The sequence below is a fragment of the Medicago sativa genome, chromosome 5 (genome assembly GCF_051527215.1).
Source record: "Medicago sativa cultivar Bolivia chromosome 5, Bolivia_mono, whole genome shotgun sequence".
Classification (NCBI taxonomy): Eukaryota; Viridiplantae; Streptophyta; class Magnoliopsida; order Fabales; family Fabaceae; genus Medicago; species Medicago sativa.
In genome coordinates, this window is record NC_140753.1 from 22,202,395 (window position 1) to 22,226,544 (window position 24,150).

General features: G+C 33.7%; 1 protein-coding gene across 1 annotated transcript; it reads right to left on the reverse strand.

The window, feature by feature from the left end:
• Window positions 1-1,060: 1,060 nt before the first annotated feature.
• On the reverse strand, window positions 1,061-6,194 carry NIK3 (NSP-interacting kinase 3). The gene is made up of 11 exons (XM_085714426.1): window positions 5,590-6,194; window positions 5,071-5,203; window positions 4,856-4,927; window positions 4,286-4,429; window positions 4,076-4,147; window positions 3,818-3,877; window positions 3,618-3,712; window positions 3,366-3,512; window positions 2,939-3,280; window positions 1,985-2,376; window positions 1,061-1,591 (listed from the first exon to the last, which is right to left on the reverse strand). Exons 1-11 carry the CDS (start codon window positions 5,690-5,692, stop codon window positions 1,274-1,276), a joined length of 1,878 nt encoding a protein of 625 aa, XP_085570552.1. The 5' UTR covers window positions 5,693-6,194; the 3' UTR covers window positions 1,061-1,273.
• Between the last annotated feature and the right edge of the window lie 17,956 nt (window positions 6,195-24,150).

Below are 24,150 nucleotides of genomic sequence, written 5' to 3' on the forward strand. Positions count from 1 at the left end.
TATATTTAACTAATTGATCGAGTTCAAATGGTTGATTAGCTCCTTAAAGACAGATCGTGTAGAAGAATTTGAGTTTGATTCCTAATGTATACAATTATTACTCACATTTTACTTACCTCTCAGTCGAACTCTAAATTACTATTGTCCCTTTTCGCTAGGAACATGAGGGTTAACACGGAAAAAAGTTTAAAGATATTTTACATTGTTAGTGTAATAAATTAATATCGTATAAATAAAGTTAAAGTTAAATTAATTTAATAACTAAAACTTATTTATTATAAATTACATATGAGTTTTCTAACTTCTAACAATTTTAATATGTACAAGACTAGGGCATAAGAATTAATATTTCCCAGTTTTTTATTTCCTGGTTTATTGTAAAAATTATGGAGAACAAAATGGAGATTTATTAACATTATGAAGGTGTGAAGACTAGGTCCTAAGTAGGTTTTCTTTTCCAAAACTCCAAGGTACAAATGTACACCCTTACTGTAAGATGGATCTACCACTGCACTCTTACTGATGGGGCCCAAATTTTGAGCAGATGAAGCAGTGTGGTATTAATGTAATTTTGTTGCCTCTAGCTGGCTCTGCTGGTATGAACTTTAGTGCTTGGATGGAACGATGCATGTTCTATCTTTTCCTGTTTTGGTAGCCTTTTGCAGACTTCTGCATCATGTTCTATCTTTTCTAGTCATAGTACATTTCAAATTTTTGTTTTGGGTTAATGTCATAGTTTTTGACATAATTCTTGTTTAGTAGTTTAGGATTTGTTGTTGTTTGGTTAAGGTTGGTGTTTTAGAAACCTTGCATTACATCTTTTTTAACAAGAAAAGGTGGAGAAAATATTCACTTATGAGACTAAGATTTGATGCAATGCGACTCTATGCAGTCAGGCACATCTTGGTGCTCCAACCAAGATAGGAAGATCCAAATTTTGAAGCAGAATTATTATATTTAAGGAAAATCAAAATCTACTTTAAATGTTGGACCGTCCAACCTTGATCGGATGGCCAAGATGTAATCACATTGTAATATTAAGGCTAGCCGACATCAATAATGGTACAACTTTCTAACATTGATTCAAAAAAATTATGAAGCAACAAAATCAACATTCAAACAAAGAAAATACTCTTATACATGACTTTCCTTTTTTGTTGTTTTTTCCTTTTTACAGATGAATACAAACATTACATAGCTAGCTATAGACACTAACAACAATGTCCTCTTTAACCATGAGAGCTATAGTGGTATCTAAACAAAGATTATTGTGTCACCTAGGGCCAGAAAGCTCCATTGCTTCTACTATCAGTGATGATTCTTCTATAAAATCCGAATATCTTTGAGGTGGATTTTCGCAAAACCGAAACCTTGGTGTTTCGATTCTCTGTGACGCCTCCCATTTCTCGGCTAAACCATCCCCTTCTAACATCTTTAACACTTCTGACATCTTAGGACGGTGTGACGGATTGAATTGTGTACACAAGAGTGCTACTTGAACCATTTCTCCCAATTCAACTATGTCAAAGTTTCCCTTCAGATCTTTATCTACCATTTGACTTAATTTCCCTTCCAGGTGTAGCTTCTTAACCTGAAAATTCATTTTAAACAAATGAATGGTGAATGATTTATTTGGCGGGAGAGGAATTTAGGGGACTGCATATTTTTTATATGGGTCAAATGTATATTTTTTATCCTGACGAAATTGACAAATTTAGATTTTGGTTCCTAAAGAAAAATTATTCATTTTTAGTCTCTAAGTACAAAGAGATTGTATGCTTATAATGCATAACAAGAGACAATAGATGACAACATTCTATTCATGTTAAATATAGGGACTAAATTAATTAATATAAAATTTATAGGGATGAAAAACATTTAACCTCCGTTATAAGCTGTGGAATAGATATACTTCTTGAACATGGAAAAGTTTTATATAGAAAAGAGATACTGAGAAGAGTGAAAGCAGGGAGAAAGAGAGTACCCAATCAAGCATTACGCCTTTCTGGTTTGCTGCTCGACCGAAATCTAGAGCCTTATGACCTGTGATAAGCTCAAGCAACAAGATTCCATACCCAAACACGTCAGTCTTTTCTGAAGACTGACCGGTTGATAGGTACTCCGGAGCAATGTGACCAATGGTGCCACGCACGGCAGTGGTCACATGGGTATCTCTATGATCTAAAAGCTTAGCTAGACCGAAATCACCAACAACTGCTTCAAAGTCTTCATCTAGTAATATATTGGCAGCTTTGACATCGCGATGGATAATTTTCGGGTCACATTGCTCGTGCAAATAAACCAACCCTCTTGCTGTACCTAAAGCTATTCTCTTTCGCCGTGTCCAATCCAAAGCTGGCCGACCATGAATATGATCTGATATATAAATCCAAAACCAAAGCCAGAGTAAGGTACATGTTTAAATGGTCTTGAAAAATTACATTATGATTATCGTCACAATCATAAGAAGCTGAATAAAATGGTTGCTTTGGAAAAAAGAAATGTTGTCTACATTGATGTGGACAATAAACACTTCAATACATACATGGTTATCTAATTATGGTGCTTGTTGACACCAAGTAAATGACATGTTAAGTTGAAGTGATCATATAAATGATAAAATAGGGCATACATTGTTGGTGTAAACTAGTTTTACACTGATATCCAATGAGATTCCAGTATTTTGTAGTTATTTTTAAAATACAGTTACAAATTGGGTATATGTAACAATAAGATGAATTCTCATTGGTTGTCAGTGTAAAACTAATTTATACTAACAGTGTATACCAATTAAACTATGATAAAAAAAAATAAAAAAAAATAAAAAAAAAAATGGTGGACACAGAAGTATATCTAGTTTCCCCGAACAACAAAGTATAGTTAACAAAGGGAAACAAATGATAAAACCAACCTATCATGAATAGTTCAATGAGCTAACCTTTCAATCTAGAGGCTACACTTCCATTAGACATGTATGGATAAACAAGGAGTCTTTCATTCTGAGTACTGCAAAACCCACGAAGCCTCAGAAGATTCCGATGGACAGCCAAACTTATTGTCTCAACTTCGGTTTGAAATTGGATCTCACCACCAGCTGCATTATAGTCTTTTAACCTTTTGACAGCGACAACAGATCCATCATTCAAGCATGCCTTGTAAACTATTCCAAAACCACCTCTTCCTAGAATGTTCTTTGAGTTGAAATGGTCGGTTGCAGCACGAAGCTCTTTGAATGAATACCTTTTTAAATGACCAAGGCGCACTTCAGGGTCGTAATGCTCTGCCAAGTAACAAGCTTTAATTAGTAGACAATTTATGAAATAGAAGTATATAAGGAAAGCAACGAAGAATTATTAAGGACTAACCACTGATATCAAAGAATATTTGTTGATTGTGTCTATACCGCCACCAAACAAGAAGCCCAACTATAATTACAACGACGAAAGCAGCACCGAAACTTGCACCAAAAGCAAGTGCTACATGATGGCCTTTTTTACCACTGTCAGGTTTGGCTGAAATTTTTAAAAAAAATAATAATATATCAAATCATGTCATGAAGTTGATAAAGTTACAAACAATGAAAGTAGAGAACCAAGATGTATGCCATTAATTAAAACCTTTTAATGCATCTGGTGGGAAGGAAAGTGGCTCGGGCAAAACGGTAGAACAATTGTTTTCTTTTGGGCCGCATATTAATGGGTTACCTACAATCCTGAAGTGAAAAAATTGAGCAGGTGATTAACTTCACCATTTTATTGTGAACTTGAATATAGAACTAAATACTAAATACAAGAGGAAACACAAAAAACGAACTTACTTTAATGTTCTTGCTGACATTCTTGGCAACGAACCGCTCAAATTGTTGTAGGAGAGGTCCCTACATTTATTTTCAATCCATGCAAGTTAATATACCATTTTTTAAGCGAGAAAACAATGCTTTAAACTTGCTTAAGGGCAGGTATAACAGAAACACACCGGGATACAACCCTTGCGCTTCAAGTAAGAAAAAGTATAACAGAAATACATTTTGGAAAAAATGAAAAAATAACGGAGCAATAAGGTAATGAAGACCTACACAAGGGTTAGGCTTTCAATGTTGCTAAGAGACTGAGGGCAGGCTCCTGTAAGGCTGTTATTATTTATCCGCCTAGCATGCACATAAGTGAAATTATATGGAATAAGAAACACAATTTCACAAATCAATAATGAAGCAAGAAACAAATGCATAATCTCAGAAATGTTCAAACATTTGTATGATGATGATGTACATGCTTTTGTAACTTACAAATAATTCAAGTTCTTGAGGCCTCCTAGAGAACTCGGTATCTCGCCACTAAATTCATTATTGGAGAGATCAAGTGTTTGAAGCTTTTCCAGGCTTCCTATTGCAGCTGGAATATGACCAGAAATAGCATTGTTCTGAAGTAACCTACATATGTGAAAAATTATTTAGGCATCAATGTAATTTCCTTCACACAGGACCTGTTTGGATTCAGTTATTTGAACTTATCTACTGGCATAAACACTTGTAAGATTGTTTCAGAGAGCTAATTGAAACAACTTATAACTTAAATGAAAATAGTTTGACTTAATTTTATCAATTTTGTTATAGAAATAGCTTAAACACAAGTGTTTATACTATAAGCACTTAATGAAGTAGTTTATTGCCTCACAAGAAAGCGCTTAATTAATCTTATAACTCTTTAGGAAGAGTATAGAAAGAGTATAGATTTAGAAAAAGATGGAATTGAATTAACAACTGAAAATCAAGGCACTGATGTTAAACTCAACAACCATTTAAGCAAAACACAATCATGAAGCATCTTAATGAAAATCAACATCAACATAGACTTACACAGATTGCAAGTTAGTAAGGTTTCCAATTCTTGGAGATAGTGTACCAGACAAGTTCTGACTAGGAAATCCCCTGAAAGAAAAAGAAAAAAAAAATTCCTTTAAATGAAAAAATTAAACAAACTAGCAAAAAATATATTTGATTTATTTAATAATCAAGACCTCTTGAAATTTTTTTGCCACTTTTCAAAAAACAGTTAAACCTAAACAACTTACAGTGCAGAAACTGAACCATCTAGAGTACAAGTAATCATCCTCCAGCTGCATGGATCAACAGAATTAATATCCCAATTCTCCAAAACATTGTGAGGATCATTCAAATCATTCTTTATAGCCATCAAAGCAACAACTGTTCATAGAATAAATAAAAAGAAGAGTGTAAGAACTTCCATTTCAAAATTTATCTTATTTTACCAGAACATAATAAATAAATTGATGAATAAAAAAATAATAAAAACACCCTTGGAAAAAGGAACCAATTAAGATCTTTGCAGCTATTATACGATAGATAATTAGTTAGTGCTTAAATTCTCCACACAAAAAATTGAAAGAAAATATAAGGAGCACCAACCATTAATTAAGCTTCCAAGTTTTACAACTTAATTAAATTGGCAAATAAGCTCAACTTATGTACCTTAAATTATCAAATTATAAACCTTTCTTTTTCAAAAATTCTACCAAAGATCTCAATGAAAGTAACTAAAAAATATATAAAAAATAGCAAGAAAAATTAACCTTCATAGTTTATGCCAGAAGGAGAAAGAGCAGCAGAAGAAACCTTCATCAACACATGAAGCAACAAACCAAGTAACCACAAAACCAAACAACAAAATTCCATTCTCTATAATCACTTCTATAATGTCTCCTTTACACAACCATTAACCAGTGGTTAAATTCACCATAATTAATAACTTGAGACAACACATTCCCACAAAGTTGAATCCTTATCACCTTATCCAAACAAAAAAAAACACTCTTTAGAATCAGATTCTGATAAAGTAAACAACCCTTGAACAAAATATCAACTTTCCATTAAGTCACAATTCAATGAGCATAAACAAACAGAACCCAGATGCCAAAATAGCTTTTTTATGTCAACCAAGTTGGAGAATTTGAATCCAACTGAGAAAGCATACCATAAAGGTAAAAACTTTAGTATTGAAAGGTGAAAATGTGAATGAGATCGTTGAGATCTGTGAGAAATTCTATGTATGTGAGTTGAGTTCAGATTGATTCCATTATCTTGTGTTGGGTTGTTGCAGAGAGAATAAAAAGCAACTGAGCATGAAACACGCTCACAACCAAAGAAAGAACCAACAGACAAAGGACAAAACAAAAATGACAAAGTGGACACAAATGTAGAGATTACATACACAAAAAGCTACACAATCAGTTACCAAATTTTTCTTCAAAAGTTAATTAATTTTTTTTGGAACATAGATTTTTTGGTCAATCAGGTTTTGATGCTCATAGAATGTTACAAAATCCTTTTTTTATTAGTTTTTTTTAGACAGAGTTATTAGTTTGTTGATTTTTAAAGTTATTTATGCATATTATTTATTCAATATATCTATTCATCTCTATGAAATAAATGTTATTCATATTATTGAATAAGTATATAAAGTCTTCGTGAGCTTAACTCAGTTGGTATGGACAATGCATAAAATATGTAAGGTTTGGGGTTCGAACCCCAGCCACCACCAAAAAAGAATAAGTATATAAAAACAAAAATTATATAAAAACAAAAATTTGAATACTACAAATAAAATTATAACAATAGTATAACACTAATAAAACAATAGCATAACACTAAAAAAGTACGGAGTAAATTCAAAAAGCACTTATATAGTTTCATTTCGGTAGCACGATTTAATAAAATTATAACAATAGTATAACACTAATAAAACAATAGCATAACACTAAAAAAGTACGGAGTAAATTCAAAAAGCACTTATATAGTTTCACTTCGGTAGCACGATTTAAATTTGCATGCTTGTGGCATATATAGGTAATTTTATATTGTGGCATATATAGGTAATTTTATAGTGGCTAGAAATTCACTCTTAAAATAACTAAAGAACTTAGGTCTTTATATATAAAATGAGATATTTCTATCAACTCATTTAGATTTATGAGAAAGTTGATTACTGTATTTAACATGGTATAAAAATATATTATTTTTTCTTTGAAAAATATATCATTTACCTTTTTAATCGTGTAGTTTAGTGACTAAAAATTTACTTTTATAAAAAAATATGTCGTGTATGAAGTTTGAATTTAGACATCTACGTATATTATGTAATGTGTCACGGTCAACTGAGTTAAGATCACTCTAATAAATATGTCATTTATTAAGATAAAAATAATTAAAAAATCAAATAAAAGTATATGTATTGTATGATGTTGGAGAATTAAAAAGATCAAAATAAAATTATTATTTCTTTTGGATGAACATATAAGTATATGCATTGTCTTTATTTATTTATTTTTAATCTTCTGATTCCTAAATAGAATTAGACTTCAATAGTCCAAAGTTCAAACAAAAAATAATCAAAACCTGATTAAGAATTGTCCATCCAAAAATAAAAATGGGATTCACTAGTTTATTACTAGTTGTAAAGATCAGAACTGTATATATTTTATTATTGTTTTTTATTTTTATTTGAAAAGCATGGAGATTGATTGGAGCGAAGGGATATATAGGATTTGATGAAAGAGAATAATGGGAATGGGGATATGTATGTGCAAAAAGAGAGAGAAAATTTTGGTCGATGGCAGGTAAGTTGTTTTGACAGATCACGTGGTTGGATTGTCTCCACCTTTGTTTGCTTTTGGCTTGAAAATATAAACTTTTTCTGAATTTGGGTAAAACAAATATCAATATCATTTCAATATATCAATTCAATATGTGAGATATGTCACATTCTGCAGTTTACAACAGGTAAGTCATGGCCCACCCCCACCATGCTCTCTTCTTTTTTACAGAATATAAGAGATTTTCATTTTATTTTTTTATAGTAAGAGTATCAAATTATTTCTTTATGCATGAATTATCATGAAGTTTTGGAATACATTCTCTTAATTTTATGCCTACTGAAAGTGATGAATAAATATACTGTTGAAACTTGAAAACTGCTGGAGAAAATTTGTCCTTCATTGCTTCTATCTTATTTAAGTGATAATCTTTACAATTATGTAATTTTTTTTAATAAAGTTTACAATTACATGTATTAAGATACCTTAGTTTATAAAAAGAAATTGGCATAGCCACATAGGGTAAGAATGCATTAGTCCTATCTAATCTAGGCACACTAGGTATTACTGACTTGGTATGTATATATTATCAAGAGGGCTCAATTGTGGGGTTCACTCATGACTCATGTTCATCCATCAAATGTTTTTTTTCTTTATTTTAGTTAATAGGACAAAAAAAGCAATTTAGTATGAGATTAACAATTGAAGTTGTTTGAGTAAAAAAAAACAAATTATGTAGCTTGTTAAGGTAAAATGTAACAACCAAAAAAATAGTGCCTGGTAATGATAAAAAGGTGAGAGCTAAAATAGAATTTTTCTTTTGGATATGAAAACTAAAATAAGCTGTCTGTGGTAGAGGCTAGCTATTATTTTGTTTGATACTAGAATGGAATCTCTAAAATGCCCCAGTGGCCATGTATTGACATTTTTTAAATTAGGTTTTTGAAATTAGAGCTAATGTAGTAATTTGTATCATGAACGAAGTTTACATGAAAATTATTTTTGTTAGGAATCATTTTTATGCTCATTCGTCAACATTGAGTGACGAGCTCCGTTCTAGTTGAGTCATTATGAAATTATGATATGATATTTCTTAACCCATTTAGGTTGATATGATGAATTTACTTAAAATTAGGGAGTGTGTTCCTCCTCAAGATTTCAGGTTTGATTTTCTCCTGTGTCAATGTAAAGAAGAACAATCAAACAACTAATAATGTCGAGAATATTAATTCGTCATGTCACCACATAAAATTCTTAATGATTTGAATCAAGCAAAATATCAAAAAGCAGCATACATAATCATGTTAATAATTTGGTTGAGAACTTAGAATCCATCGTGTGTATCTAACATATTCATCGACAAAGATTATTCACAGTTAAAACGGTGATGAAAACTTTGTACTGCTACTTATAACATAATAAAAAAATTACATTACTTATTTTCAAGGATATTTTTTCAAAAAAATAATCATGACATTGCATTATAATATATAAATTAATGTGTTTGATTTTTTTTTCAAATACAATTAGTGTGCAAGTATTAGCTTCATATGGTTGTATCATATATATATATATATATATATGCCTACACGTCCCAAAGAGTTATTTTCATAGTTGATGCATCATGTATATATATATTAGCTATAAAGTTATTTTCATAGCTGATGCATCATCAAACTTCGAATGACTATTTTCATGTACTTTGACGCCAAAAAACATATATTAACCGGTTAATCTTTTTTATTTACCTCTATTATTATACTACTTATTTCCAGTTTTTATGCATGCACGTGTTGTAGACTGGTTTCTCTTTCTTCCACTATAAGATAATACTACGTAGTACTAGTAGTTAGTACGCACTCGATTTCAAGCCAACCACAACAGCCACCTAAATTAGGCACAGCCACTACTAATATAGTTGTAGTTTAATAACTAAGATATTTTAAAGAGAAAAATGCAATTAGTTCACTAACCTTGGAAAGATTAATTTATGTACATAATCATAATTGATGAAGTGCCCAACATAGTTTACAAACCCAACTCCAAAGGTATTTTTGTCGCATTGGGAAAGCTGAATATTCCTTGCGCATTAAACAAAACAAATGTTTATTTTTTTCAAGTTCTTGACTGCAAGTTCTTGCTTTAAATTAGTGTGGGGTGGAGTATGCTTCAGATAACACCTGTGAAACACCAATCCACGGCCATGGCTTTGGGAATTGAGAAGTGAAATAAAATGCCAGAGTGAATATTTTAAAGAAAAATGATATTTTGACAACCACTCTTTGACAACTTTTGGACAACTTTCTCTCTCATACTCATATGATATTGTTATCCTCTCTCTTCCTTTTCCTCTCTCCATTGTTTTTGACCAATAAGAAGTGAGAAAAACAAGGTTGTCAACAAAGTTGTCATCAAATGGATGTCAAAATATCATTACTCTATTTTAAAAGCGCATTTGGGTCCATGTTCCGGGCAAGAATGGCATGTGAGTTTTTGCAAAAATTTATCGTTTTATAATATCAATTTAACATTAATGTTACAGTATCAACTTAGCATCACCCTTTCTTAAAATATTATTTACTTCTTTCGTCCCACAATGAGTGATTCATGATCATTTCAAATGTTAAGAAAAATGCATATATATCTAACCCATCAAACATGTTTGTGGTGTCATAGCCTCGTATTTTTTTTTAATAAAAAAAACTTAATTAGCACAACCAAATTGACATCGAGATAATCGAACCTAAGATTTCGGAGTGTGTTGTGCACCTTAAGAAGAAACACACTTCAAGGTTTCAAGCCAACACCACAAGACCGACCTAAGTGGGTTTCATAGCCCAATGTTCAAACTTCAATGCTAGTGTCATGTCTAATGTTCAATATTAGTGTCATAGACTAACTCATCAAACATGCTTATTGGTAATAAATTTTGCCCAAGTTCAATAACATAGCTCAAATCTTGTAAAAGGAACTAACGATTGTTAGACATCATAAGACAACTTAACTCATACCTTAAACCTTACAAGCTTTTGAAACTTGAAGTATTCCTTTTTTGAACACGTGTTAAGTGCATTTAGAGTCCATGACTCAACTCTTCTCTGACTCCCAACTTGTAACAACTAGCGCCTCCACATCTTTATAACCCTCCTATGAGGCAGCTGCAACTTGCACATGATCATCTTTGTCCCTTGATTCAGGATAATCCTTTTTGAAGTGACTGATCGTATGACAATTAAGTACTTGTATTTAAACTTGTCACCACCCCTTGATTTTTATTTAGCCAAATTCATTTTACAATCACCTTTTCCTCTTGACACACTCAAGACTTCCACACTATTCTCCACCTTCAAGTCTTTAAGTTTGGTTAACTCTTTTGTCTTAGTCACTAGTTGGACCTCCTCCAATGTACAAAAGCAGTGCATACTTAAAGTGGTCAAATGACCTAAGCAACGAACTCGACAAGAGTAAAATCTTATCATCATCATCAAGATTAACTTTAATATTCACCGAATCTTCAATGATTTTGTTGAATTCGGTCAATGCTTATCGTATAACCAAGATCTCCATTGTTTTATTCTTTCCAAATTACCATCCTCCCTTCTTGGATCCAAAGCTCAAACATTTGCCATGCTATTTTTATATGAATTCCACCATATTGCTTCCTCGAGTGAATTTCCAACTCTATTTCCTTGCTTTGATGGGTCGCCCCCTCAAATTCCTCAAAAAAAAGGTGATAATCCGCATGTGATCATCCCATAATCACATTTCTATACGTCCACGCTACAAGTACTACTCCTATCTTATTTAGGAAAGGTTGCCCCAGGATTGCATTATATGGTGTGCAACTTAAACAAAAACAAGTAATTCTACCATGTATCCATTTTCCCAAAAGCATAGAAAAAGTACGTGTATTGTCTCCCTTACTAACATGTGCATTATTATGATCGTACAAAAAGAGGTCGTAATCAGTATGGGCTCATTTTGGTCTTCTTTTCTATATCGTTTTTCTCCTTTAAGGGAATGTGGTTTCTTTCTTATGAAATTGTTGTTGCTTAGGGTTGGACAATTATATGGTTTTCAATTGTATCATTTAATTAATATTACTTAATCACTCTTAATTTAATATTTTTTACTTTTTATTTATGATGAAAGTGAATACACCAATACATTATAAGAATATATAAGTAAAAGTATCATTCTCCCTCTTTAATTTTTCTTCATTTGTGTGAATTGGTCAAATAAATCCGTTATTTTGGAATAAAATTAGTAGCTTTTGACAAGATTTTTAATTAGTGTATGAGCATAACATTTTTAATTAGTGTATGCTAACTCTTTGATTTCACAAGAGGTGGGATGAGAACAACAGACGATACGATACTATAAGAGGTGGATGTGCTTTCAATTCCAATCAATGTGGCTCTTCTCCAAGCTCCAAGGGAACAATGTCCCTTAGTGACGTTGACCATAAAATTGTCATTCAAAAGTGTCATTGTGACTTGATGTCATCGTATCAATATAATGTCACTTGATGTCACCATATCTGTACGTTGGTATCGTATGTGCTAAAGGATCTGTTATTTAATGCATGTTTAATTCAATTTTGTGAGACAAAGGTAATTTAAAGGCATGTTAAACTAATTTTGATATGTTTGTGTTTTATCAATTATAATTAATTTTGTCTTTGGAATGAATTCTACCTTGAGGCTGAAATTTAAAACTTTTGTTTGCAAATGTATATTCAACCTCAAATGTCTTTTTCAACACAAATGTATTCAAATATAAATTATAGGAGTATCTTATATTAATTCATATTTTACCTAAATAAATTTATTCAAAATTAATTTTTAAAAGCAAACTGAATCATTCAAAGTTGTTCAAAATTGTTGGCCTCACTAAGGGTGCATGCACATCTATAACTATAATTATAATTATTCTTGTTTGTGAACTTGGATAAAATAGATTTTATTCAGGTAATCCAACAATTATTTGGGGTGGCTTAGAAGAGATTTTTTTTCAAACAAAATTGTTAATGAAATTTGTTAACTCTAAGAAGAAGAAGAAGAAAAATGAGCCTTTCCTCACTGAAAGGCAAATCCCAACAATCATTGAATTATCTTGTATATGCCAACCTATCTGGATACGGATCGGATACCGATACTCTACGGATACCTGTAGATATGAACCCACGAACTATCAGAATTAATTATTTTAATTTTAAAAAATGTTTTATCGGATATTTATATGATATTTCACAAATACACAAGGATACTTATAAGATACTTCACATATACGTATCCTAGAAAAAGATGAAGGGTAAAAAAGTGAGACAATATTGTAAAAATTCAATAGAGATGTATATGATTCAATTTTAGATATTTCTCGATGAACCACTAAAAATTATACTTCTTGTGGATGAAGGTAACGAGAGAGGTGGTTCAGTTAATCAACAATAGATAGAATTTGTGCTGAGTTCTTTTAATGATGTTTCTCTCGACATATGAAAATATAATATGGTTTATAAGAAAATTTTACATTTTTTTATTTTGATCACATGTATTATTTTTAAAAAATTGTGACTTTTATAATAATATAATAATGAAGAGTAATGAATGTTTATTTTCTTCAAGTATTTTACATACATATAAATTTTAGAATAAATTTTTTGTTAACGTATCTTAGCCGTATCGTATTCAAAACTTTAAAAAATTCACGTATCCGCGTACCCGTATCGTATCATCCCGCACCCATACTTGTATCCGGGCTTCGTAGATGTCAACACATATACGTATATTAGCTAGTATATTGCATGAATACTATTACATGCTAATAGCTAAATTTGTGTAATTTTCTTTTAGAAATTTTTTAATTCCATCTTTACCCAGAACAATGAAAACTTTTTAACTAACGTTGTGATCTTTAAAGGTATGGTGGTTAGAATACAAGAATCAAATTATATATGTTTGTTCAGTCTTAGAAAAAAAAAATAGAATTGTTTGTTCAAAAATACATTTTTAAAGATCTTAAACATCACACAGGAGCTACAACAAGTCAATGTTTCAAAATTATAAGAGAGCGAGATATCATATCTTCACCCAAAATCTTAAGTCATTAAATAGACGGGTATTTAAACCTAAAAGTAATAACTCTGTTTGCTAATCTCGACAAAACGGCGATTAAACTATTTGGCAAGGAAATCTCCCAAACAATCGAAGGTTATGCGATGGTAAAGCAACCGAGCAATAAAAGCTATTTTTTTCAAAGCCACTAAATTAGTACGTGGGTCAAAATAGCTTCAAGACTGAGTTGAGACAAAGTGGAACTGGACAATAATGCTAGAAACCCATGTTCCATATTTTTAGCATCACTAACCAGTTTAAGGAACGAGGAAACAAACATGATCTCCACTGAGTTGAGCACTAAGGACTCTGTTAATGGACCACGTCAAGAAGGAGGAGATTGAAATTGAACATGGGGCGCCACGATCCCATGAGCAAGGGAGTTATCATGCACAACCCGAGAAATTAACCAAGCAAAGGCTCATCACTGTAGGCCACGTCTTTTGGCTAATACACATGGTTTTTGCAATAAATACTAATATCATGCACTCTAATTGACACATCCTATCAAACAAGCTATTTTCTCACTTTTATCTTGTCATTTTTCTGTCTTTATCTTTATTTTTTTTACACATTTTTTAGTGTAGCTCAAAAACCTAAACAACAATACATAACACTTTACTGTAGAAGATAGGAATCTAACGATGAGTGACAGGGTTCCTCCCTCGTCGTTAATCGCTTGAACCAAAGAGAATCAGAGTTAAAGAAACTCAGCCAAACTATAGTTAATTCATGCTTTCATCAACAGCGGGTGACCTTTTTTATATATAAAACATTTACCTAATGATAAACGTGTAAGATTACATTTAAAACCCAACATGCATTTATAAGATGTATAGATTGACAACAAAGCACAACTTAGTTAGTCAAACGCTTCATCTGCATCTAAATGATCGTAGGTTCAAGTTACGAAAGATGAAATTGAAGAACATTGTTGATCAATTTATAAAGAAAAAAAGAGGCTTAAATATGTAAATTGTCCTTGTATGTTCGCGTGTTTTTGGTTTTCGACCATGTATATTTTTTTGTTCTAAAACAAACCACGTGAGTTATAAACGTTTTGCTTTTGGTCCAAGCCGTCGTCATCTGTTACAAAAACGCTTATGTGTCTAACGACGGCTGACGTGCGACGTGGGAAGTGAGGCTTATGTGTCGTTTTAGATGACCAGTGACAAGCTTATAGGAACCAAGTTCAGAAACTAAAATTTATAGAGGGCCGAAATTCAAAAACATAAATTAACAAAATTTCAAATTAAAAACCCTTGTTTTCGTAAAAATATAATTGATTTATGCTATTAGATATAAAATTAAGTTTTTCTTCACTATCAAAATTTTCATTTATTTTAGTTGATGCATATTGAGTTAAATTGTTTTTTTATTCTTTATGTCATTAAAGTATTGTTTTAAAAAAACTTAAAATGAATAAATGTAAATCCTTCCAAAAAAATCATATGTTAAAAAAAATTGCATTATTCTTCATCAAGTGACTTGTCAACTCATTATTCAATATGACACATCAACAAAAATAAGTTTAAAATTCAAAATGGGAGAAAGTTTTTGAAGTCTTAAAAATTGGAGGAATTTATGTCCAAATATAAAAATAAGAGGACGGAAATCATGAATCACGAAAATATGAGACTAAAAGTGCATTCATGTTTTATTATAAATCAAATATATGAACAAACACATAAGTTATTTAAAAAATAAATACATGGACAACAACATAAGTGAAATGAACTGTCCACATGTTATCAAAATCTCAACACAATGGATATGTAGATCCCCTTGCATTATATGACGTTGTTCCGTTTTCGTAATTTTATCCGATGTGAGACTTCCTACTTATATTTGAGACGCCAACAATCTTCCCACTCATCAAAGATGTTTCCACTAAATCAAAAGTTTAACATTCACATACACTTACACTTTTTTTGTTAACAATACACTTGCACTATTGTTGACTCAAGTTATCAAGTAAACACGCTGCCTTCCCTTATGATTAAGAATTTCGATACAACAAATTACTTTTATTTAATAAAATTTGCATTCTTAGATTTTCCAATTTATTATCATGTATCAAGATTCTAGACTCGTGATTTCTATCAACTATCTGCACCAAATGTTCAACATTACAATATAATTTTATGGGTCTTGTTAACCAGTGTCCCCGGGGCACATGACAGCGGTTGCTCAAGTAAAGATCATGGTACCTAGACAGCGGTTGCTCAAGACACATGACAGGAGACAAGTCCATGTTCCTCAGCCTAACAATGAAAGAGGGAGGAAATGTGAAATTTGGAGGCAACCAGTCAGGCAGGATCATAGGTACAGGAACTATTGGTAATTCCTCTACCTCAATTAATAATGTATGGTTGGTAGATGGTCTTGAACATAACCTTTTGAGCATTAGTCAATTTTGTGATAATTGTTATGATGTGCTTTTTGAAAAACCCAACTGTACAGTAATCAACAAGGAAGACAAATCCATTGTGTTCAAAGGAAAGAGAGTTGACAATGTCTATAAAATCAATTTTTCTGAACTGGCTGATCAGAAGGTGGTTTGCCTACTATCAGTGAATGATAAGAAATGGATGTGGCACAGAAGGTTGGGACATGCTAACTGGAGGTTAATCTCTAAGCTTAGTAAGTTACAACTTGTTAAAGGGCTACCAGACATTGACTATCATTCAGATGCACTTTGTGGTGCATGTCAGAGAGGGAAAATTGTGAAATCATCTTTTAAAACCAAAGACATTGTCTCAACCTCAAGACCTTTAGAATTACTCCATATTGATTTATTTGGACCAGTGAGTACTGCATCCTTATATGGAAGTAGATATGGATTAGTCATTGTTGATGATTACAGCAGATGGACTTGGGTGAAATTCATAAAGAGTAAAGATGTTGCGTGTGATGTATTCAGTAGCTTCTGCACTCAAATTCAATCTGAAAAAGAATCAAAAATTTTGAAAGTCAGAAGTGATCATGGTGGTGAATTTGAAAATGAGCCATTTGAAGCTTTTTGTGAAAAACATGGAATTTTCCATGAATTCTCTTCTCCTAGAACACCACAACAAAATGGGGTTGTAGAGAGAAAGAATAGAACTTTACAAGAAATGGCCAGAACCATGATTCATGAAAACAATTTACCAAAACATTTTTGGGCAGAAGCAGTGAATACAGCATGCTATGTTCAAAACAGGATCTATATTAGACCTATTTTGGAGAAAACAGCATATGAACTCTTTAAAGGAAGAAAACCCAATATCTCTTACTTTCATCAATTTGGATGTACTTGTTACATTCTGAACAACAAGCTCTACCTAAAGAAATTTGATGCCAAGGCCCAAAGAGGAATCTTTTTAGGTTACTCTGAAAGGTCAAAGGCATACAGAGTGTATAATTCAGAAACACTCTGTGTTGAAGAATCTATGCACGTTAAATTTGATGACAAGGAGCTTGAAGATAAAACTTCAAAGCAAGGTGAAAGTTTTGCAGAAATACAGGTTCCTGAAGCTACTCCAGAACCTGATCAGACAGCTGAGTCTGAAGATAGTCCAGAAGCTGAACCCACATCAGAAGCGCAAGATGAAACTGCTTCTGATGAAGCACAAGATGGCTCACATCAAGAAGATCCTCCCAGAAACACATTCAAACACAAGTCTTCACATCCTGAAGAGCTAATCATTGGAAACAAAGATAGTCCAAGAAGAACAAGATCACATTTCAGACAAGAAGAGTCAATGATTGGACTAATCTCAATGATTGAACCTACAACAGTTGATGAAGCACTTTCAGATGATGGATGGATCCTAGCTATGCAAGAAGAGTTGAATCAATTTCAAAGAAATGATGTGTGGGATCTGGTACCCAAACCTCAGCACAAGAACATTATTGGAACAAAATGGGTATTCAGAAACAAGCTGAATGAGCAAGGTGAAGTAACAAGAAACAAAGCCAGACTTGTTGCACAAGGGTACAGTCAACAAGAAGGCATTGATTACACTGAAACGTTTGCTCCAGTTGCAAGATTGGAAGCAATCAGGTTACTTCTTTCCTATGCAGTTAATCATGGCATAATATTATATCAGATGGATGTCAAGAGCGCATTTCTCAATGGTGTCATAGAAGAAGAAGTGTATGTTAAGCAACCTCCTGGATTTGAGGATATTAAATATCCTGACCATGTTTTTAAACTGAAGAAATCACTATATGGCTTGAAACAAGCTCCCAGAGCTTGGTATGATAGACTAAGTAATTTCTTAATCAAAAATGATTTTAAGAGAGGACAGGTTGACACTACACTCTTCAGAAGGACCCTTGGGAAAGATATTCTTGTTGTGCAAATATATGTTGATGATATAATATTTGGTTCTACTAATGCATCTCTTTGCAAGGAATTTTCTGAGTTAATGCAGGATGAATTTGAAATGAGCATGATGGGAGAGCTGAAGTTCTTCCTTGGCATTCAAATCAATCAATGCAAAGATGGAGTCTATGTTCATCAATCAAAGTACACAAAGGAGCTTCTGAAGAAGTTCAAACTTGAAGATTGTAAAGTAATGAACACTCCAATGCATCCTACGTGCAACCTGAGCAAAGAAGATGAAGGAGCTAAGGTAGATCAGAAGCTGTATAGAGGTATGATTGGTTCTTTGTTATACCTCACTGCATCTAGGCCAGATATTTTATTCAGTGTATGCTTGTGTGCAAGATTCCAATCAGATCCTAGAGAATCTCATATGACTGCTGTCAAGAGAATCTTCAGGTATTTGAAGGGAACAACTAATCTTGGACTCCTTTATAGGAAATCCTTAGATTATAAGCTAATTGGATTCTGTGATGCTGATTATGCTGGTGATAGGATTGAAAGAAAATCAACCAGTGGCAATTGTCAATTTCTGGGTGATAATCTTATATCCTGGGCTAGCAAAAGACAAACAACTATTGCTATGTCTACAGCAGAAGCAGAATACATTTCAGCTGCAAGTTGTTGTACACAACTACTTTGGATGAAACATCAGTTGGAAGATTATCAGATAACTGCTAACAGTATTCCCATTTATTGTGATAATACTGCTGCTATTTGTTTGTCTAAAAATCCAATTTTGCATTCAAGAGCTAAGCACATTGAAATCAAACACCATTTTATCAGAGATTATGTTCAAAAAGGAATTTTAGATATACAATTCATTGATACTGAAAATCAATGGGCTGATATATTTACTAAGCCTTTAACTGTTGAAAGATTTGATTTTATAAAGAAAAATTTGAACATGCACTTCGTGTCTGATTAAATGTTTGCTTGCTCCTGTATAGGATTTTAGGTTCTGAAGTTAGTTCAGAAGCGGTAGTCCATCAGAAGCTCTTTATTGAGGTTCTGAGGAAAACTCGCTTCTGATGATGACATCAGCATCTGAAGTCCAGAAGCTGGATTTGTTGCTTCTGAATAGTTGAATTAGTGGAAACGTTGGGAGTTACTTTTTAAAGTAACTTCTGGCCCACTAACTTGGTAGTTACTCTGTGAACTTCTTACGTGGCCTGTATGTGTTGGTGTATAACTAAAAGGGCAATGATGATTTTAAAGCTTTGAAAGTACTTTTCACGCGCCCCCAATTTTGTCATTAATGTTATGTTTGTTTGTCTCTTTTGAATTGCAATCGTTTTACTTTTAACACTTTGTCAATTCACACACTACTCACTCACAACAAACACATTTGCTTTCAAACCGTTTGCGAAGTAAGCGCATTCTCTCAACCTTAGAACCCTAAAATCTTCATCTTTTTCAAATCTTCGTCAATCATCAAATGGCATCATCAAGCTCGCAACGAAAAGATTCAGTATCTACTTCAAGAATGGTCCCTGAATATGACTACAGAGGAAGAAGCATGAAATTGGAAGAATGGGATTTGCAAGTTCAGATAGAGAATCCAGTGGACTTTGATTCTCTGAATTTTCATAGGTGTTCTATCAGAAGCTACTATGAAGAGCAAGGACTCATGGATTATTTCAGAATGTTGAATGGACCAACATATGAAGCTCTGGTTAGACACTTCTGGGTAAGAGCAAAATTTTACAACAAAGCGGCATCCTTATCTGAGGAAAGTCAAATGGTGCTAATGTATCCTGAATTAGAAGGGAAAACAAGAGAAGAAATGGGTCTTGCGCCATTTGTTGAAGATGAAATCAGATCCAGCATCTGTGGTATTCCAATAAGAATTGCACAATGGCACATAGAGTATGTTCTCAAGGCTGCAGCCTCTGGATACTACTCTGGAATTGATCTTTCAGATGCTGCTGAAAAACGCATTTGGAAAAAGCAAGCCAACTTGGTGATTTACAATTCTGAGAAGGAGAAGAAATATGCTGAATTGAGCATGGAAACCAAGATGCTTCTGAAGATTCAGAATGAGACCCTGTTTCCAAGTGGTGACTGTGTGAAACCAAATCTAGCTCAGAAGGTCCTTCTCCAGCACTTCATCAAGAAGGAAAAGGTGAATGTGCCCAAATACGTGTTCAAGTACTTGGTAGAGTGTTTGAAGCAGAGTCAGCTACTGGATAAACCCTGGGTACCTTATGGAAGACTCCTCTCAGAGATATTCTATCAAGGAGGTATCTTGAACAGTCTCAGTCAATCTCAAGGCTTCACAGATCAGCTACTTGACACAAAAACTGGAAAATTCATTAATGCTCATACTCTATTGAATATGAAGCTAATCAGTGAAGTCACCAAACTTCAAACTGATTTAAGTGAATCACTTGTTATGTCTGATCTTATGAAGGACTTTCCACCCATCTGCAAGAAGGATCCCATTGAAGTGCAATTGTACTATATCAAGGAACATTTTGAGGCAACCAATGAGAAAATCAGATTGGAAGATATTCCAGAGGAAATGTATGGTGGTGCTCTGCCACGAGCCAGAGGCAGAAAGTCAAAAAGGAAGATGACTGCAGAGCAATATCTAGAGGTTGAACAAACTACTAAAAAGGCAAAAGTTGCTGCTGACAAGCTCAAGATTGGTAGTTCATCAGCATCTTCTATTGAAGAAGCCATTGAAGACATGGACTCCAGGATGATCATGGGTGTTGACATTCCTCTTGATCAACCTGCTATACCAAAGAGGAAGAGAAAGCCAGCCTTGAGGAGAACCAAGGATTTTCCTCATATCACCTTAAGAGCTCAAGCTGCTTCTGATTTGAAGTTAAAAGAGTTACAAGAGAAGAAAGCAGCCGCTGAAAAGGTTCTGGAAATTGCTGCTGAGCTACGAGAGTCTGTAGTTTCAGAAGCCAAGCAACTGTTGCAGGTGTCCAGTGAATCTGCTAAAGAGGATTCTGATCCTGAACCAGAAAAGGTAATTAATATATCTTCAGATTCCGCATCCGCATCATTATCAGATTCTGATGATTCTGATGATGATGTACCCTTAGCTCAACTTTTTCAAAAACCAGTAAAAAGCCAATCAACATCAACCAAAACCAACGATAAGCCCTCTTCGTCAACTTCTTATGAACCAGTTGGCCACATAGTTAATGAGAAGTTAGCTGAACTGGCTGTGCAAAGAGAAAGAGTCATTGATTCTATCTTTCGCCTTAACCCTCAACCCCTTTGCATTCAACCTCTCAACATGATTCCTCCTGAAAATGTTGAATCCACCTCAGAAATAGCCTCTGAAACAACTCCAGAAGCAACTGCTTCTGAAAATGTTGTTTCAGAAAACCCCCATCAACAAACACCTGAACCACATAAACCCACAACACCCCCTCAATCACCAATAGCTATCATTGACCCCCAACTCAACAATCAAACAACAACTTCACCACATCAACCATCAACTGAAACCGAACTTCAATCTTTACCTGAACACTCTCCTGAACCAACTCCCATGGATGTTGACATCTCTCTAGTCAATGTTCAAGCCTCAACCTCCACCTCACACATTGATTCTGACCAGCCCTCATCTTCTAACACACAAACACACCTTACCACTCCAGCTCCTAACCCTATTCAAGATTTAGAAATCAGTGATTCTGATCTTGAAATCCTTGAACATCCACCCACAAACATCCTGGAATCTGGATATATCAATTCTGAGCTTCTGACAATCTTGAGTCAGATGCACAATCTGGTGGATCAAAGAAGGACAATTGATCTCACAGGTGCATATGAAGACTCCTGGGCATCTCTTCAGAACCGGGCAACTGAGCTAATTGAAAGCATAAGGGCCAAATGCATCAGAGTCAAGCAAGCTTCAGTCAGAAGGGTAATGGAGCATGTGAATCAGAGTCTGAGAGTAAGAAGCTCTACACTGCTCCTGGCAAACCAGCCTTTCTTCTTTGAAACAGATTACTTGACCAGAGAAGCAAGGTTGTGTAAGCTTCTGAAGAAACAGATGGCACAACAGCAGCAAGAAGCCAAAGAAAGGGAACAAGCTCTTCTTCAGAGGCAACAACAACTTGAAGAATTGTTGAAGAAGAAGATTGAAGAAATGGAAGAGATGAAGAAACAACAACAAACCAACCCTTAGTTGCACACCCTTGTGTTTTTCTTTGTTTGTTGTTTGTTTTTAAAATTTCTTAGTCCTTGCTTCTGAAATCATCTTGTCTTATTTCTTTTGCTTACTGATTCTGACTGTTTAGCTGCTTCTGACAATTGAATATACATGATTTTTGCTCTGATTTATTTAGTTCATTGCTTAGTATACTCTCTCACGTTTGAGTTTTTCTCATATCTTTTTGTCTTTTGTGCTTAGATTTATTTTAATTTTTTTGATAATGACAAAAGGGGGAGTATATGTGACTAGTATTTAAAGGCTCTGAGCCCCATTAATGGCATTTGAAATTTTTGAAAAACTTCTATCTTTTTACCTTATTGGTATAAGCTATGAATGAACGAAGGAGTATCAAAATTTCAAGTAAAGTTAATTGAACCATTCTTCTTATCTATAAGTAAATTCTTTCAATGATTCAATTTTGCTTTTAAGCTCTGATAATAATTATTGCGCGTAAAATGAATTTAATTAACCTGGATAGAACCTAGGGGGAGCTTACAAACCTCACCTTAAAGACTATCAGACTCAGGGGGAGTTTGAGCTTACAAACCTCAGAACCCCAAAGTCAACTTGTTAATTAGATTAACAACAATTGATCAATTTTAAATACTTTTGTTTGTCATCATCAAAAAGGGGGAGATTGTTGGAACAAAATGTGTTTAACAATAAACCTTAAAGAGTTTTGATGATAACAAGGTATTAAAAATTGTAAATTGGACTAGCTAATATTTGTTCAAGTGTACAGGACCATAATTATAAAGTTACATCATCATTGGTTCTAAATGAGCAAATAAAGAGCTATGGAAACAACAAAAATTTGAAGCTTAAGCGCTCCTGAAGTCAAGCTGCTCCTGAAGAAAAAGCGCTCCTGAAGTCAAGCCGCTCCTGAAGTAAGCTGCTCCTGAAGAATAGTGTTTCTGAAGACAAGAGGTCCAGAAGCCACAGTATCAGAAGCCGCATCATCAGAAGCTGCAGAAGTCATCTCATCAGAAGCTGAACCATCAGAAGCTGCATCATCAGAAGCTGCCTCATCAGAAGCCATTTCACCAGAAGCTGAGTATCAACTGGATTTGCAAAGAATCAAGAATTGAAGAATTATCAATGCAAAAGCTGTCTATTGGATTCGAAAACACAAACAAAGGATTAGTGGAATTTGCAACGGTCATTTCAAAGATGTTTGAAGGCGTGTGTTTGCAATTTGGACGAAAGCGTTGACATTGTACTTTGTACGAATTGTACAACCACGTTCTCCACTACTCTGTTTTGTGTCTGCGCTTCAAGACAAGAAAACAGCTCCAGAATACGGTCTCGCCTGCATAGATGTTCCTTTGGATAAAGAATGGATTTCAAATTTGTTCTTCATAGGACAACAACCAAATCAGGCAAAAGATCATTGGTGAAAGATCAAGCTTCAACAACGACTCTTTGGTGTGCTGGCAATTTCACAACGTCTCTTTCACACCTCTATATAAAGGAGTGAAGACCTAGAGAATTGGTAATGCAAGAACGCTGAACGAAAGACTCACAAGATTCTCACAAGTACCAAATCTCTGTTGAAATTGTTCTGCATTCACTTAGAATTTCTGTGTCTCAAAGTCATATCTTAGAAATTCTTAAGTCCATTGAGTCTGTATCTGATTTGTATTGTGAGCACCTCTGATTGTATATCAAGTGTTCAACCTTAAACAATTTTCTGTGTAATTTTGTTTAGTTAGGAAGTCTCTTGCAGTTGTGCTTGAGCAGGAAGTCTCTTGCAGTTGTGCTTGAGCAGGAAGTCTCTTGCTTGTGTGCTTGAGCATTGGAAGTCTCTTGCTTGTGTGCTTGAGCATTTGTAATCAGATATTACTCATAGTGAAATCTCCTTGGAAGTGCAAGGG